At 40.9% G+C, this 17124-nt stretch overlaps 1 protein-coding gene across 1 annotated transcript in view; it reads left to right on the top strand.

Moving 5' to 3' along the window:
• The window catches only part of LOC143283646 (translation initiation factor eIF2B subunit epsilon-like), a 42050-nt gene extending 26990 nt beyond the window's left edge, over window positions 1–15060 (top strand). Inside the window, exons 12-16 of the mRNA XM_076589846.1 lie at window positions 2270–2360; window positions 3411–3531; window positions 7850–7930; window positions 9650–9808; window positions 13176–15060. Coding sequence (XP_076445961.1) covers window positions 2270–2360; window positions 3411–3531; window positions 7850–7930; window positions 9650–9808; window positions 13176–13247 — 524 coding nt within the window. The 3' untranslated portion in view covers window positions 13248–15060. The remainder of the gene's footprint in view (window positions 1–2269; window positions 2361–3410; window positions 3532–7849; window positions 7931–9649; window positions 9809–13175) is intronic.
• Window positions 15061–17124: the final 2064 nt, after the last annotated feature.

The raw sequence follows: 17124 nt of genomic DNA, 5'->3' as shown, positions 1-17124 counted from the left end.
ATGGATTTTCAGTTAAGTTTGGCTTTTTGTTTGGTGTGGAAAATATTCAGCCTGGTCTGTGGAAAAGGTCTGGAAAAAAAGTATGGAATTTCATTTGGTCACAAGTGTGGATACCCTATCTCACACAACAATCTGTAGACGCTCACTGTCATGAGAAAAGTGATGATCTCTGTCATCAGCAAGACGAAGGTGCTATCAAGTCAGGAGAAAAGTGATGATCTCTGTCATCAGCAAGACGAAGGTGCTATCAAGTCAGGAGATGAAGTGATGATCTCTGTCATCAGCAAGACGAAGGTGCTATCAAGTCAGGAGAAAAGTGATGATCTCTGTCATCAGCAAGACGAAGGTGCTATCAAGTCAGGAGAAAAGTGATGATCTCTGTCATCAGCAAGACGAAGGTGCTATCAAGTCAGGAGAAAAGTGATGATCTCTGTCATCAGCAAGACGAAGGTGCTATTCGAGACTCTGTCATCAGCAATATGAAGGTGCTATCAAGTCAGGAGATGAAGTGATGATCTCTGTCATCAGCAAGACGAAGGTGCTATCAAGTCAGGAGATGAAGTGATGATCTCTGTCATCAGCAATATGAAGGTGCTATCAAGTCAGGAGAAAAGTGATGATCTCTGTCATCAGCAAGACGAAGGTGCTATCAAGTCAGGAGAAAAGTGATGATCTCTGTCATCAGCAATATGAAGGTGCTATCAAGTCAGGAGAAAAGTGATGATCTCTGTCATCAGCAAGACGAAGGTGCTATCAAGTCAGGAGATGAAGTGATGATCTCTGTCATCAGCAAGACGAAGGTGCTATCAAGTCAGGAGAAAAGTGATGATCTCTGTCATCAGCAAGACGAAGGTGCTATCAAGTCAGGAGAAAAGTGATGATCTCTGTCATCAGCAAGACGAAGGTGCTATCAAGTCAGGAGATGAAGTGATGATCTCTGTCATCAGCAATATGAAGGTGCTAGGCTATCAAGTCAGGAGAAAAGTGATGATCTCTGTCATCAGCAAGACGAAGGTGCTATCAAGTCAGGAGAAAAGTGATGATCTCTGTCATCAGCAAGACGAAGGTGCTATCAAGTCAGGAGAAAAGTGATGATCTCTGTCATCAGCAAGACGAAGGTGCTATCAAGTCAGGAGATGAAGTGAGGGTATTTGAGAGTGCAATATTTATCATACCTTCAGTTCTCTTGTGAACAACATCACATGGGTATCATTGAACATCACCTCAGCCACTGCAGGCTGTGAATGTGTGTGTTTCTGATATGTTTTGCCCCATGAACTGTGACTCAGTGGTGTGTGTGTGTTTCTGATCTTCTTTGTTTGTGGACTGTGACTCCTATCCTCACTTGAATACACAAGTGGGCTTTTTTTTCTTTTTTCTCAAGGCCTGACTAAGCGCGTTGGGTTACGCTGCTGGTCAGGCATCTGCTTGGCAGATGTGGTGTCGTGTATATGGATTTGTCCGAACGCAGTGACGCCTCCTTGAGCTACTGAAACTGAAACTGAAACTGAACATCTCAGCCACTGCAGGCTGTGAATGTGTGTTTCTGATGACATGTTTTGCCCCATGAACTGTGACTCTGAGTGGTGTGTGTTTGTTTCTCATCTTCTTTGTTTGTGGGCTCTGACTCCCATCTTCACTTGTATATACAAGTAGTTGGCTTCCCCCCCCCCCCCCCCCCCCCCCCCCCTCAATACCTAAGCGCGTTGGGTTACGCTCCTGGTCAGGCATCTGCTTGGCAGATGTGGTGTAGCGTATATGGATTTGTCCGAACGCAGTGACGCCTGCTTGAGCTACTGAAACTGAAACTTTTCCGTGTATGACGGTTTTTACCCCTGCCATGTAGGCAGCCATACTCCGTTTTTTGGGGATGGGGGGTGGGAGGTGCATGCCGAGTATGTTCTTGTTTTCATTACCCACCAAACACGGACATGATTTACAGGATCTTTAATGTACATGTATTTTGATCTTCTGCATGTGTATATATATATACCCGGTACACACATAGGGGGTTCAGGCACCAGCAGGTCTGCACATCTGTTTACTTGGGAGATTGGATAAATCTCCACCCTTTACCCACCAGCTGCTGTGACAGGGATTTGAACCTGGGACCCTCAGATTGAAATTCCATCGCTTTAATCACTCGGCTCTACGTTGTGCCCGTGGTGTGTCGCTGATGACAGAGACTGTAGACATGTTTTGCCCCATGGACTGTGAGTCTGAATGGTGTGTGTGTGTCTGTGTGTGTGTGTGTGTGGTTGGTGTGCAGATTTCTACTCTGAGCTGATGGCCACACTGAGCCGGGCCAAGGAAGAGAACATCAACCTGGACAACCTGATCCTGGAAGTCAACTCTCTGAAGTAAGTACAACCTGATCCTGGAAGTCAACTCTCTGAAGTAAGTACAACCTGATCCTGAAAGTCAACTCTCTGAAGTAAGTACAGTGATGTGTTGTGCTGAAAAGTGAATTGATAAACTTACATACAGACGCACACACACATATGCCTAGACTCGCACTTCACACAAAGGCACACAGACACACACACTCACACTTGCACTCTCTCTCACACACACATACACTAATGCTTACATATACATGTTCACACAGACACACACACATGCACGTATGCACGCACACACACTCACACACACACCAATTGCAGTCTCTCGGACACCCTGGCCCTACCCTGGATATGTGTGTGTGTGTGGTTTGCACCGCGCAAGAACAATATCTTATAATTCTTTAGATTTCTTATCACGAACATGGTGAGACAGTGGAGGTTGTGTGTGTGTGGTTTGCACCGCGCAAGAACAATATCTTATAATTCTTTAGATTTCTTATCACAAACATGGTGTGACAGTGGAGGTTGTGTGTGTGTGGTTTGCACCGCACAAGTACAATATCTTATAATTCTTTAGATTTCTTATCACGAACATGGTGTGACAGTGGAGGTTGTGTGTGTGTGGTTTGCACTGCACATGTACATCTCATGATTCTTATCATGAAAATTGTGTGATAATGGAGGCTGTGTGTGTGTGTGTGTGTGTGTGTGTGTGTGTTTCACCGCACAAGTACAATATCTCGTGATTCTTTAGATTTCTTATCATGAAAATGGTGAGACAGTGGAGGTTGTGTGTATGTGGTTTGCACCGCACAAGTACAATATCTCATGATTGTTATTATCTTGTAGATGGGGAGAGAGATGATGGAGGTTTTTGTGTGTGTGGTTTGCACTGCACAAGTTCAGTATCTCCTGATTCTTATTATCACAAACATGGTGAGATGATGGAGGGTGTGTGTGTGTGTGGTTTGCATTGCATTAGTACAGTATCTTATGATTCTTATCATCATGAAGGTGGAGTGATGATCAAGGTTGTGTGTGTGTGTGTGTGTGTGTGTGTGGTTGCAGACACGCCTTCAACATTGCCATCAAGGAGGTGCACCAGGCAGTGGTGAAGGTGTTGGTGGAGGTTCCCCTCTGTGCCCACAGCAAGGCTCAAGGCAAGGAGCTCTTCACCGCCGTGCTCAGGGTACACACGCCGCTTTTCTGTGTAATCTGGATTCTGTTGTGTTGCATTGCATCGCATTGTGCTGCATTGCATTGTATTGCAATGCTTTGCATTGCTTGGTATTGTATTCCGCTGTGTTGTAGGTACATATTCCACTGCAACTTTTGTATCTTATGAAATGTGTTGTGTTGTATTGTATTCCACTGTGCTCAGAGAACACACACCACTGCAACTTTTGTGTCTTTTGTAATGTGTTGTATTGTGTTGTATTGTATTCCACTGTGCTCAGAGAACACACACCACTGCAACTTTTGTGTCTTTTGTAATGTGTTGTATTGTATTGTATTGTATTGTATTCCACTGTGCTCAGAGAACACACACCACTGCAACTTTTGTGTCTTTTGTAATGTGTTGTATTGTATTGTATTGTATTCCACTGTGCTCAGAGAACACACACCACTGCAACTTTTGTGTCTTCTGTAGTGTGTTTTGTTGTGTTGTATTGTATTCCACTGTGCTCAGAGAACACACACCACTGCAACTTTTGTGTCTTTTGTAATGTGTTGTGTTGTATTCCACTGTGCTCAGAGAACACACACCACTGCAACTTTTGTGTCTTTTGTAATGTGTTGTGTTGTGTTGTATTGTATTCCACTGTGCTCAGAGAACACACACCACTGCAACTTTTGTGTCTTCTGTAATGTGTTGTGTTGTATTGTATTGTATTGTATTCCACTGTGCTCAGAGAACACACACCACTGCAACTTTTGTGTCTTTTGTAATGTGTTGTGTTGTATTCCACTGTGCTCAGAGAACACACACCACTGCAACTTTTGTGTCTTTTGTAATGTGTTGTATTCTGCTGTGCTCAGGGTACACATGCCACTGCAGCTTTGTTGTATTCTGTGTTGTGTTGTATTCTGTGTTGTGTTATATTGTGTTGTGTTGTATTCTATTCTGTGTTATGTTGTATTGTGTGTTGTGTTGTATTCTGTGTTGTGTTGTGTTGTATTCTGTGTTATGTTATTTGTGTGTTGTGTTGTATTCTGTGTTGTGTTGTATTCTGTGTTGTGTTGTATTCTGTGTTGTGTTGTATTGTGTGTTGTGTTGTATTGTTTGTTGTGTTGTATTGTGTGTTGTGTTGTATTCTGTGTTGTATTGTGTGTTGTGTTGTTTTGTATTCTGTGTTTTGTATTCTGTGTTGTGTTGTGTTGTATTTTATTCTGCTGTACTCAGGGTACACGTGCCACTGCAACTTTTGTGTGTTCTGGATTGTATTGTGTTGTGTTGTGTTGTATCATATTATTTTGCATTATATTCCGCTATGCTCTGGGTATTCACACCACTGCAACGTTTGTGTATTCTGTGTTGTATTGTGTTGTATGTTTCTGCTGTGCTCAGGGTACACACGCCACTGCAATGCTTGTGTATTCTGTGTTGTGTTGTGTTGTTGTATTGTATTGTATTCCACCATGCTCAGGGTACACACGCCACTGCAATGCTTGTGTATTCTGTGTTGTGTTGTGTTGTTGTATTGTATTGTATTCCACCATGCTCAGGGTACACACGCCACTGCAATGCTTGTGTATTCTGTGTTGTGTTGTGTTGTTGTATTGTATTCCACCATGCTCAGGGTACACACGCCACTGCAATGCTTGTGTATTCTGTGTTGTGTTGTATGTTTCTGCTGTGCTCAGGGTACACACGCCACTGCAATGCTTGTGTATTCTGTGTTGTGTTGTGTTGTGTTGTTGTATTGTATTCCACCATGCTCAGGGTACACACGCCACTGCAATGCTTGTGTATTCTGTGTTGTGTTGTGTTGTTGTATTGTATTGTATTCCACCATGCTCAGGGTACACACGCCACTGCAATGCTTGTGTATTCTGTGTTGTGTTGTGTTGTTGTATTGTATTGTATTCCACCATGCTCAGGGTACACACGCCACTGCAATGCTTGTGTATTCTGTGTTGTGTTGTGTTGTTGTATTGTATTCCACCATGCTCAGGGTACACACGCCACTGCAATGCTTGTGTATTCTGTGTTGTGTTGTATGTTTCTGCTGTGCTCAGGGTACACACGCCACTGCAATGCTTGTGTATTCTGTGTTGTGTTGTTGTATTGTATTCCACCATGCTCAGGGTACACACGCCACTGCAATGCTTGTGTATTCTGTGTTGTGTTGTGTTGTTGTATTGTATTGTATTCCACCATGCTCAGGGTACACACGCCACTGCAATGCTTGTGTATTCTGTGTTGTGTTGTGTTGTTGTATTGTATTGTATTCCACCATGCTCAGGGTACACACGCCACTGCAATGCTTGTGTATTCTGTGTTGTGTTGTGTTGTTGTATTGTATTCCACCATGCTCAGGGTACACACGCCACTGCAATGCTTGTGTATTCTGTGTTGTGTTGTGTTGTGTTGTTGTATTGTATTCCACCATGCTCAGGGTACACACGCCACTGCAATGCTTGTGTATTCTGTGTTGTGTTGTGTTGTTGTTCGTATTGTATTCCACCATGCTCAGGGTACACACGCCACTGCAATGCTTGTGTATTCTGTGTTGTGTTGTGTTGTTGTTGTATTGTATTCCACCATGCTCAGGGTACACACGCCACTGCAATGCTTGTGTATTCTGTGTTGTGTTGTGTTGTGTTGTTGTATTGTATTCCACCATGCTCAGGGTACACACGCCACTGCAATGCTTGTGTATTCTGTGTTGTGTTGTGTTGTTGTATTGTATTGTATTCCACCATGCTCAGGGTACACACGCCACTGCGGCTTGTGTGTATTGTTGCATTGCATTGCATTGCATTGTACTGCATTGTGTTCCACAATGCTGTGGGTACACAAGCCACTGAAACTTGTGTATTCTGTATTGTGTTGTATTGTAGTGTGTTTTGTTGCACTGTATTCTGCTGTGCTCAGGGTACACACACCACAGCAACTTTTACGTATTCTGTATTGTATTGCATCACATCACATTTTGGGTAACAACAGATTTCTCTGTGTGAATTTCTTGCTGCTCTCACCTGGGAGACCACATCTCCAAACTGCAGCGTCTCCCACAGTTTCCTTCTCTGTACTGTCAGCAGTTGCATTCATCATCTCATGCGAAAGACTAGTGTTCAGACCACAACTCGAGCAAGGTCCTGTGGAGGGCCAGAAAATTCTGGCGAGTGTAGGATTTGATCTTGTTCCCTTTGATTCTTTTGCTTCACACTGGGATGTTTTACCACTATGTCACCCTTCCACTTGCCACGCATTGCTGCTTTTGTTTTTATTTCCTGGAATATCAAACAAAGCCTGAAAGTCGTATACATTAACTGATGGAGGAAATCATTTGCAGAGAGTTCTATATCTAATTCATAGGAACATCTAAACTTGACTTTTGTGGGGAAAAAATGTATATCACAGATCTCCCAGATACACAGATGTATCTTGTATCCTTTAATAAAGTTTTGTTGCAGTCATTGCAAACTGGAGAGTGAAATAGGAAGAAGACATGGTGAAGACAGTGAAGACAGAATTCACAAGGAATGCGCAATGGGAATGAATTGGGAGGAATTTCATTCTGTTGTACAGTGTCTGAAAAATACTGTAATTGAAAATTTGAAATAGACTGATGCAAGTAAATATCAATACATTGCTCAGTGGATGCATTTAATTTTTTGCTGGGAAGAAAACATTATTTAGGTTGAGTCATATAACTTTGGAAGGATGTGTAACTTATCCTTACGTCTGGAACATACATGTTAACAATATACTGCAGTTTGATTTGTTTTGTTTTTAGATTATGATCATTTTTTTTTTAATGTTGGTGTGTTTTTATGCTTGTTTCATTTGACATTGTGGGACTGAAGTTGTGATTCAGTGTGTATGGATTCATTATTGTCATTAGATGAGGGATTGACCATAGCTTACAGTTGGGCCAACAGCGAAGTGAGAGGTTCTGTATGATCAGTGGTTTCTCTTCTGCAATGGGAATTTATTTACAGCTTAATCTTTTGTGAGGACTGTGGTTCTTAGAACTAGGAGGCAGGGTCGCACTGGCTCTTTGTGCTGCAGCCTTGAGGACTAGTTGGCCTTTGGGGGGACCATCCCAACACAGATTGTCCTGAAGTCCTCTTGCCAAAGAGAGTGGGGATGTACCTTTTGCAAGACACTCTCCCCTATAATCTAATTCTAGCCCAGATTGTTGGGACAGCAGTTGCCTCCTCTGCTGTTGTGGTGGTCTAAGTCCGACACGACTGACTGTCACTACGTTGTCAGTGTTTACTGTACATCCCAGCAGGGGCAAAAGGACTGAACGTGTTTGGATGTGTGGTTGTTGCAGCACGTGGATACTCACAGAGGCTTGTTGAAGCACTACATCAAGAACAAGGAGGCTCAGTGGGACTGTCTGCATGCTCTGGAGGTTCGTACCTGGGGTGTGTGTGAGTGTGTGTGTGTGTGTTGCATTTAGTTGATGGAATAATAATAATTATTATTTTTATTTATTTATTTATTTATTTTTGTACGTTTATAGTTGACTTCATCAAGTTTTTGCGCTTTATACATAATACTAATAGTAGTGGTAGTTCTTTTTTTATGTATTTATCTATTATTTATTTACTTCTTTTTTTTTCTTTTTTTTCTCAAGGCCTGACTAAGCGCGTTGGGTTACGCTGCTGGTCAGGCATCTGCTTGGCAGATGTGGTGTAGCGTATATGGATTTGTCCGAACGCAGTGACGCCTTCTTGAGCTACTGAAACTGAAACTGATGGAATGGTCAGACTTGTGAGGGTGTGTGTATGTGTTTCATGGATGGAATGGTGTGAGGGAGTGCATCCATTTCTATGTATGTGTTTCATGGATGGAATGGTGTGAGGGAGTGCATCCATTTCTATGTATGTGCATGCAGTTTTATGGATGGTGTGTGTGTGTGTGTGTGTGTTTATGTGAGGATATATCTCAACAACAGAGAAAGAAAATGGATCCTGTTGAGAGACTCATGTCCATGTATCTGTGAAACCTGTGATTGTGTATGGATGCAGGTGAGTGTGTGTCTGTATGTGCATGTTGGGTGGATGTTTTTCTTTCTTTCTTTGCTGTTATTTAATTTTTTTTACATTTATTTTTGTCTGTCGTATGTGTGAACATTGACATTGATGTTTATATTTACCATCATACCTTTCAAGTATAATCATATCCATAGTTGCTCAGAGAAAGAAACATTGACATCTGTCACTGTTATTTGTTTTGGAACTGAAGACATTTATTTTAGCATTATTGCATTTGTGTATCGTTCAGTAACCACGAAGAGAGAAAGGATGCTATACAAATATACATAATTATTATTGTTACTTACGATGATGTTTTCAGGACTCTGCAGTGGAGGATGACTGCATGGAGGGAAAAGATGCTATGAAAAATAAATGTGCATTATTGTTATCATTATTATGATGATTTCAGGACACTGTATGGAGGGAAAGGTTGCTATGAAAAATAAATGTGCATTATTATTATCATTATTATGATGATTTCAGGACACTGTATGGAGGGAAAGGTTGCTATGAAAAATAAATGTGCATTATTGTTATCATTATTATGATGATTTCAGGACACTGTATGGAGGGAAAGGTTGCTATGAAAAATAAATGTGCATTATTGTTATCATTATTATGATGATTTCAGGACACTGTATGGAGGGAAAGGTTGCTATGAAAAATAAATGTGCATTATTGTTATCATTATTATGATGATTTCAGGACACTGTATGGAGGGAAAGGTTGCTATGAAAAATAAATGTGCATTATTATTATCATTATTATGATGATTTCAGGACACTGTATGGAGGGAAAGGTTGCTATGAAAAATAAATGTGCATTATTGTTATCATTATTATGATGATTTCAGGACACTGTATGGAGGGAAAGGTTGCTATGAAAAATAAATGTGCATTATTGTTATCATTATTATGATGATTTCAGGACACTGTATGGAGGGAAAGGATGCTATGAAAAGTAAATGCACATTATTGTTATCATTATTATGATGTTTTCGGGACTTTGCCATGGAGGATAAGTGTATGGAGGGAAAGGATGCTATGAAAAATAAATGTACATTATTGTTATCATTATTATGATTATTTCAGGACTTTGCCGTGGAGAATGAACGCATGCTGAGCGTGCTGAGCAAGGTGGTGCAGTACCTGTACGACAAGGACGTGCTGGACGAACGTATCATCATCGCCTGGCACAACACGGAGGCTGTGGAGGACGAGGAGGAGGAGCACAACAAGATTCGCAAACAGGTCACCCGGATAAAGATGCACATGCATGCACACACACACACACACACACACACACACACTGGACACATACACACACACCACACACACACACACACACACACACACACACACAGCAAAGAAAAAAAAAACCCATCAAAGATAAGGACGACATGCTATATGCCCTCTGCCCTCAAAGATAAGGATGATAATGGTATAATGTATGTAGAAAGAAAGAAAGAAAAAAAAAAGTATTTGTTTGCTTCTGTGAAAATGGGTGATTCTTCTTCCTTCGAAGTATCCTCAAATGTAGGGTGAAAATGGGTGATTCTTCTTCATTCGAAGTATCCTCAAATGTAGGGTGAAAATGGGTGATTCTTCTTCCTTCGAAGTATCCTCAAATGTAGGGTGAAAATGGGTGATTCTTCTTCATTCGAAGTATCCTCAAATGTAGGGTGAAAATGGGTGATTCTTCTTCATTCCAAGTATCCTCAAATGTAGAGTGAAAATGGGTGATTCTTCTTCATTCGAAGTATCCTCAAATGTAGGGTGAAAATGGGTGATTCTTCTTCATTCCAAGTATCCTCAAATGTAGGGTGAAAATGGGTGATTCTTCTTCATTCCAAGTATCCTCAAATGTAGGGTGAAAATGGGTGATTCTTCTTCCTTCGAAGTATCCTCAAATGTAGGGTGAAAATGGGTGATTCTTCTTCATTCCAAGTATCCTCAAATGTAGGGTGAAAATGGGTGATTCTTCTTCATTCGAAGTATCCTCAAATGTGGGGTGAAAATGGGTGATTCTTCTTCATTCGAAGTATCCTCAAATGTAGGGTGAAAATGGGTGATTCTTCTTCATTCGAAGTATCCTCAAATGTAGGGTGAAAATGGGTGATTCTTCTTCCTTCGAAGTATCCTCAAATGTAGGGTGAAAATGGGGGATTCTTCTTCCTTCGAAGTATCCTCAAATGTAGGGTGAAAATGGGTGATTGTTCTTCATTCCAAGTATCCTCAAATGTAGGGTGAAAATGGGTGATTCTTCTTCCTTCGAAGTATCCTCAAATGTAGGGTGAAGAAGAAGGGCTTGAAAAATGTTAAAAAACCCCAACTCAATGGATGGAAAAGTCATGGAATTTGAACAATACCATTCACCAGTACCATTGCTGCATTAAAAAGCAACATCTAACAAGCAATCAAAGAAAAAGAACAAAATGTAAAAAAAAAAAAATTAACATCGATATTTGGATTTCCACAGATCTTTTGTCAAAAGAGTAGCATACAGATTTTTTTAATATTCAGTTACAGCACTGGGGCCCCTGAGGGCCGTCTCCGTGTGGGGACCCGGATAACGGCGGGGGGCGGCCTCCCCTTGGGAGTCCGCACCCAGCCGCGAGTTCCCACCACCAAGAGAGGACGTGCTACTCCCCCTTCCACCCGCCTCGCGCTGGGACACTTCGGGAGGTGACGCTCGAATCCCTTTCCCCCCGGTCCCCTTCATGACCGTTTTATCGGGACGAGCGTCCCCTCCGCGATCAGCGTCTGCAGACGCATCGCCGCGGTCCCTATCGGGAGAAATCATGAGCTCCGGGCCTGGGAGAGTCTCTTGGCGAGTATCTCTGCCAGCATCATGATCCCTGCCTTCGTAGGATGGCAAACGAGGCATGGTACCGCGCGTAAGCACCCAGCGAACCAAACGAACCCCAACAGAGAAAGGAAAGACAGGATCGACTCAGAGGTAGAAAATACGAAGAAATCGAGGGGGCCGAGTCGAAACGAGTACACAGAATGTAAGCACAATACACATGCAAGCCGCATACAACAAAATAAGGCCAAATGAAAACGCTTAATAGCCAAAAAAAGCGTTAGACGAGACAGAGCGAAAACCTGACAAGATGGCGTGGAGAGCCTTGGCCAAAGGAATGCATCAGTTTGACATGGTACAGTATATGACACCAAAAAAAAGAGAGCGGGCCAGACTAAGAGGGGCGTCTTTTCACTGTTAGCCGCGCGAAATTTGGCCAAACAGAGCAAACCATAGGCCTAGTTTGCATCAGTTTGACATGGTAAGTATATGTAAACACCAAACATGGAGTATAATACAAACTCCTCCTTTTAGCTTTGTGGTTGGCATGGAAATTTATCAATCTGGTTTAGAAAAAGTATGGAATATTATGTGGTCATATTTGTGTGAACTGTCTGAAGAATTAAGTTTGTGGAAAAAAAACACAAAAATATCCAACTTGGATGGTTTGTTCATTCACAGTGTCTATGAAAGTAAAATGAGTGTGTAAAAAATGTTTAAAAACAAACAAACAACAAAAAAACCAACAAAAAACACATGAGTGGATGGATTTAAGATTTGAAAAGTTTTTGTCTGAGTAATAGTTATTCACAGCAAACATAAGGTGTAGTACCATGGTGATATAATAACATAGTTTAACTTTTTAACTTTGGGGACCTTCAACTGTTAGTGTTATCTCCCATGTTTTTTTGTTGTTGTTTTTTCCAGTGCACAGTGTGTGTGTGTGTGTGTGTGTGTGTGTGTGTGTGTGTGTGTGTGTGTGTGTGTGTGTGTGACTGAAAGTGATTTCTTCATGTGTTTACCTGCACTTGTACATTATTGTGCTCAATCCAGACACCTGATAGATGGCTGCTGCTCTGTCTCTGGACCTTACACATGAATGATCTCCCTCTTTTGCTTTTGTCAAACCTCTGCACTCGGCTCTTTCAAGTCTGGCTTTATAATCTGCCTTTTGTCAAACCTCTGCACTGGGCTCTTTCAAGTCTGGCCTTATAACCTGTCTTTTGTCAAACCTCTGTGTTCAGCTCTTTCAAGTCTGGCCTTATAACCTGCCTTTTGTCAAACCTCTGCACTCTGCTCTTTCAAGTCTGGCCTTATAACCTGTCTTTTGTCAAACCTCTGCACTGGGCTCTTTCAAGTCTGGCCTTATAACCTGTCTTTTGTCAAACCTCTGCACTCTGCTCTTTCAAGTCTGGCCTTATAACCTGCCTTTTGTCAAACCTCTGCACTCTGCTCTTTCAAGTCTGGCCTTATGACCTGCCTTTTATCAAACCTCTGCACTGGGCTCTTTCAAGTCTGGCTTTATAACCTGTCCTTTCCTCAAAAAAGCTTCCCCATTCCCTCCCTCTTTCTGGTCTGTGGTGCTCTCAGCTTTCATGTTACATGTGTTTTGCAAGTTTGTCTTTCAAAACCCATTTGATCAGAGAACAATGTGTGTGGAAGACTTGCATTAGCTGCTTTTGATTTCTTCTTGAGCGCGGTTCATCGCTGTATAAATACTTTGGAGAAAATGCTAAATTGTTATTATTGTTGTTGTTTTTATTATATTTGTTTTGATCATCATCATTTTTGTTATGATATTATGTTGACCAGATGGAGGCCTTTGTGACGTGGCTGAATGAAGCGGAAGAAGAATCGGAAGACGACGACGACGATGACGACTGAGGCACACTCACCACACATGCTGTTGATGTCCATGGTACAAGCATCCATTCTGAAACAGTGGCTGTCATCATCCATTGTAAAGGAAAATATTCTGTTTCAAACTGTGGTGTATGCCTAAATTGCAGAGAGCATCCAGGATGAAATTGTATGAGTCATTTCAATCTTGTAAGTATCTTATTCCAAAGTGCAACCTAGTTTGAAACATTGCGCTCCTTTTTCTTATTTTATTTGTAACTTTGTTGTATACTGACAGGTGTGGCAGATTTCATTTAAAAAAAAAAAAAAAAAAAAAAAAAAAGAAACAAAGAAAGGAACTGTCATGAAAACAATAGACAATAAACAAAGGAGCCAATTTAAGAGTTGATGGGTTTCCTGGTAAACAGAAACAAAACAGCATAGCAGTTTTGTTGATTTTTTTGTGGTGTATTGGAGATGGTGACAGAGAAGCAAATTTGAAAAGTTGACATTTTAATGCAAACAAAAAGAAAACAACATATTAAGCTGTCCGTTTTTTTCTGTTTACATTCACAGGTGTATGTATGTACCCTCCAGGATTAAAGCTTTAACTATTTATTAACTTTCATTGCAAAGTCCATTTGTGAATTAAAAGAAAAGAACAAGAAAAGACAAAGAAATAAACAAACATTCAGGTGGCTCAGTAGTAATGTTTTCAGTTTTCTTTTCAGCAGTTGGATATCTAAACCCGGTCTCGGCGTCATTTCACTGTGATGATGTTGGAACATAGACACGCTTCATTAACAGAAATGACATTCTTCTGAAATCAGACTGAGGAAGGATGCAGAAAGTGGAAAATTTGACTTCTAATTATGCATGATTGTTGAGAGATAATTATGCATGATTGTTGAGAGATAATTATGCATGATTGTTGAGAAATCATGCAGGGATCCCAAAACAGACAGAAAATCAAAATCCCTGATGAAGAGATCTGCAGTGGACCTTTACTAATGAATATGGATTCTGCTTTTCTGAAATCTGCTGCACATCTGTGAATGGATTAAAAAAGGAAAAGAAAAGAAAAAGAAAAAAGAATTTGTTATAAATTGTATTTTGTATTTATTTTCAGTTTGAAGACCAGGTTTTGAATCCCAGAGTTTAACTATTGTTTACAAAAGGTGAAAAGAGAAAGAAAAGAATAAGATAGTGGAGACTGTACCTTTTGTTTCAGTGTGAATATGACAAAATAGAGATACTGTTAGATTAACCACAGTGTTCTGTCAGTCAAAAATAATGAAGTGTCTTTAGTAGAAGGGCAAAAATGTCAAAACAAGTTCTTTGTAATATTTCATGATCAGCATTTTTTCCTCTCTCTTATTCTATTGATTTAATCCTTTTTTTTATTTCAAGTACTTCTCGGTTTACCATTGAACATTGCCATACTTTTAAAATATCATCATAGGTCTCCGTCGGTCAGTGTGGACCATGGATTAATCCTTTTAAAGTGTGGGTCATTCAAAATAGTAATAGCTCAAATACAACTACATAACTATCGTTATTTATTTATTTATTTTTTTTGTGCACATCCTTGTTTCTATCCAGTTTTAATTATTGGCGATTGTTGCATGAACATTATCAAAAAAAACCACAGCCATCTTTGTGCTGTTTTCATCATCAGATTATGACTGGTCTCTGTGGATATTTTGTTTGAGATGTGTGTGTACCTGGGTGGTTCAAAAACAGCAGGGTAGAGTGGAGTGAATGGAAATGGAGAGAAAGAAAGAGATAGAGAGAATGGGGATGAATATATTGGATTCAAATGGTCAGCTGGGAATAAAGTGCACATGATCTGCCTGAATTTGTGTTTTCTGTTTCATTGATATTTTGTTTGGGTATGTTCTCTCTCTGTCTCTTTCTCTCCCTGTCTCTGTCTGTCTCAATTATTTTTTTTTTCTCTTTAGTTTGAGCTTTGGTTTTGATTTTGTTATTTTAACTCACTCAATACGGCCAGTCCTCTTTTCTCCTCTACACAGACCCCTCGGATGTCCAGTGGGTGTCTGAATGACCCAACCTTTAGCTTCCGTCGTCAGACTTGTGGTATTCTTTGTCAACATTCACCTCTTCAGTATAAGAGCCTTCCACTTGCAATATTTTGATGATGGTAATTGGGGTGAAACGCTGTTAACGTCGTCTCTTTCGCCGTTCGTATGGAGAGAGTTAAAATACGTTTGAGTAGAAATCCCAAGAAATAGATGATGATTGGGCACAGCACTGCTGAATTGTTCGTGCTGTGAAACTGGCAGCACCAGAGGTCAATAGCATACTCGTAGGTTTTGGAATTGTTCTTTTTTGCTGACTGATCCTTAAACAAGGATGAGCTAAGCCCATGACATACAGTATATCAAACATGAAACAAAATCAGAAGTCATAAATAAAGCAGAAAGTTTCTCATTCCCCTAAACAATAATGATCTTATATTAGGTTTTAGGAATGGCATATTTGTACTGTCACTCACACACACACACACACACACACACACACACACACACACAGCAGGCAATCATGCACACGCACACTCACATTCACACACGCTCAAGAATCAACCAAGTTCTTCTTTGGGCTGATAACCACTGCATTTTTTCTACAGGTACGCAGACATCTTGTACAATACCTGGTAGGCCATCGTCAGAAAAATGTTATTTTTTTCTCAAGTGGCTATCAAAGTTTGATAACTAAACTCGGCAAGTTTGAGCTCCTGTTCTAACAAAAACAATGCTGTAATACTGGTCACACTGGAGTTTAGTGTATAAACAAAAGGGATGATTTTCTGCCTTCGCTTTTTTTAAATTTTTTTTTTATACTTTTGATACTCAAAGGTAAAATGTACACCATCTTCTAGTTTTTGCACAGAAAAAAGAACAGTTCCTCATCCGAGGATTTGACCCATATCGATATTTATTACAACTAAGATCGTTTACACGCAGCCCAAGTCTTACAAGACAGTCCAGATGGTTTTTTGCCTTTGATTTGTAATGGGTATGGTTCAAGCTGCACTCTTTGCTTAGATATTCTGTCAATGTAAAGTCTATCACTCTCCATCAGTTTGTTATGCCAGTCTTTGTGTGGATAGTTTATCAGTCACTGTTTTCTGCTCATTTGATGTTTGACAGGATTTTTTTTTAGTAGCCCTGGTATGTGTTGCATCATGTGACATTCTCTTTAATTTACCCCCTCCCCCCACCTCCCCCCCCCCCCTCTATTGCCTTTTTTTTCATGTATGCGCATGTTCCAGTGCATGTGTTGCATGTGCACACACACAAGTGTATGAGAGTGTCTGTCCTTCATGGTAGCAGACACACAACATGATTGGGCACACTGACATCCAGGGGCACTCACTCACAGGAGCACGAGATTTTGTCTCCCCAGGAAGGAAGTGTTGAGGAAGGTGGTGATCATTGTAAAGGTTTGACTGAATGGACGAACCATGAGTCATTGCCATGGGAGACTAACAGGATGTGTGTGTGTGTGTGTGAAGTGTGCTCTTATGGGCATGACTCATCAAGCTTCTGACACGTCAGGGCATGGATAGCGATGGCCCTGACCCTGACCCTGACCTTTGTAGCCTTGGTCACAGTGGGCCTTGAACAGGATCATTGCCAAAGAGCCAATATACAAATCTCTCTCTCTCTCTCTCTCTCTCTCTCTCTATATATATATATATATATAGATATATGTGTGTGTGTGTGCAGTATATATGGTCTTTGTCATTACGCCTTGAACGTTTTAGTCTGTCCCCTGGCTTAGACCTTGGATGTTTCTGGCTCTGGATACACAGAGACTTGAAGACAGACATTCACTGAGCCATGGATAAATTGAACCTCGGATATATCCAGCCTTGGATAGGTTGAGCCTTAAGTGTATT

The sequence above is a fragment of the Babylonia areolata genome, chromosome 7 (genome assembly GCF_041734735.1).
Source record: "Babylonia areolata isolate BAREFJ2019XMU chromosome 7, ASM4173473v1, whole genome shotgun sequence".
Taxonomy (NCBI): domain Eukaryota; kingdom Metazoa; phylum Mollusca; class Gastropoda; order Neogastropoda; family Buccinidae; genus Babylonia; species Babylonia areolata.
This window is presented reverse-complemented; position numbering and strand designations above follow the sequence as displayed.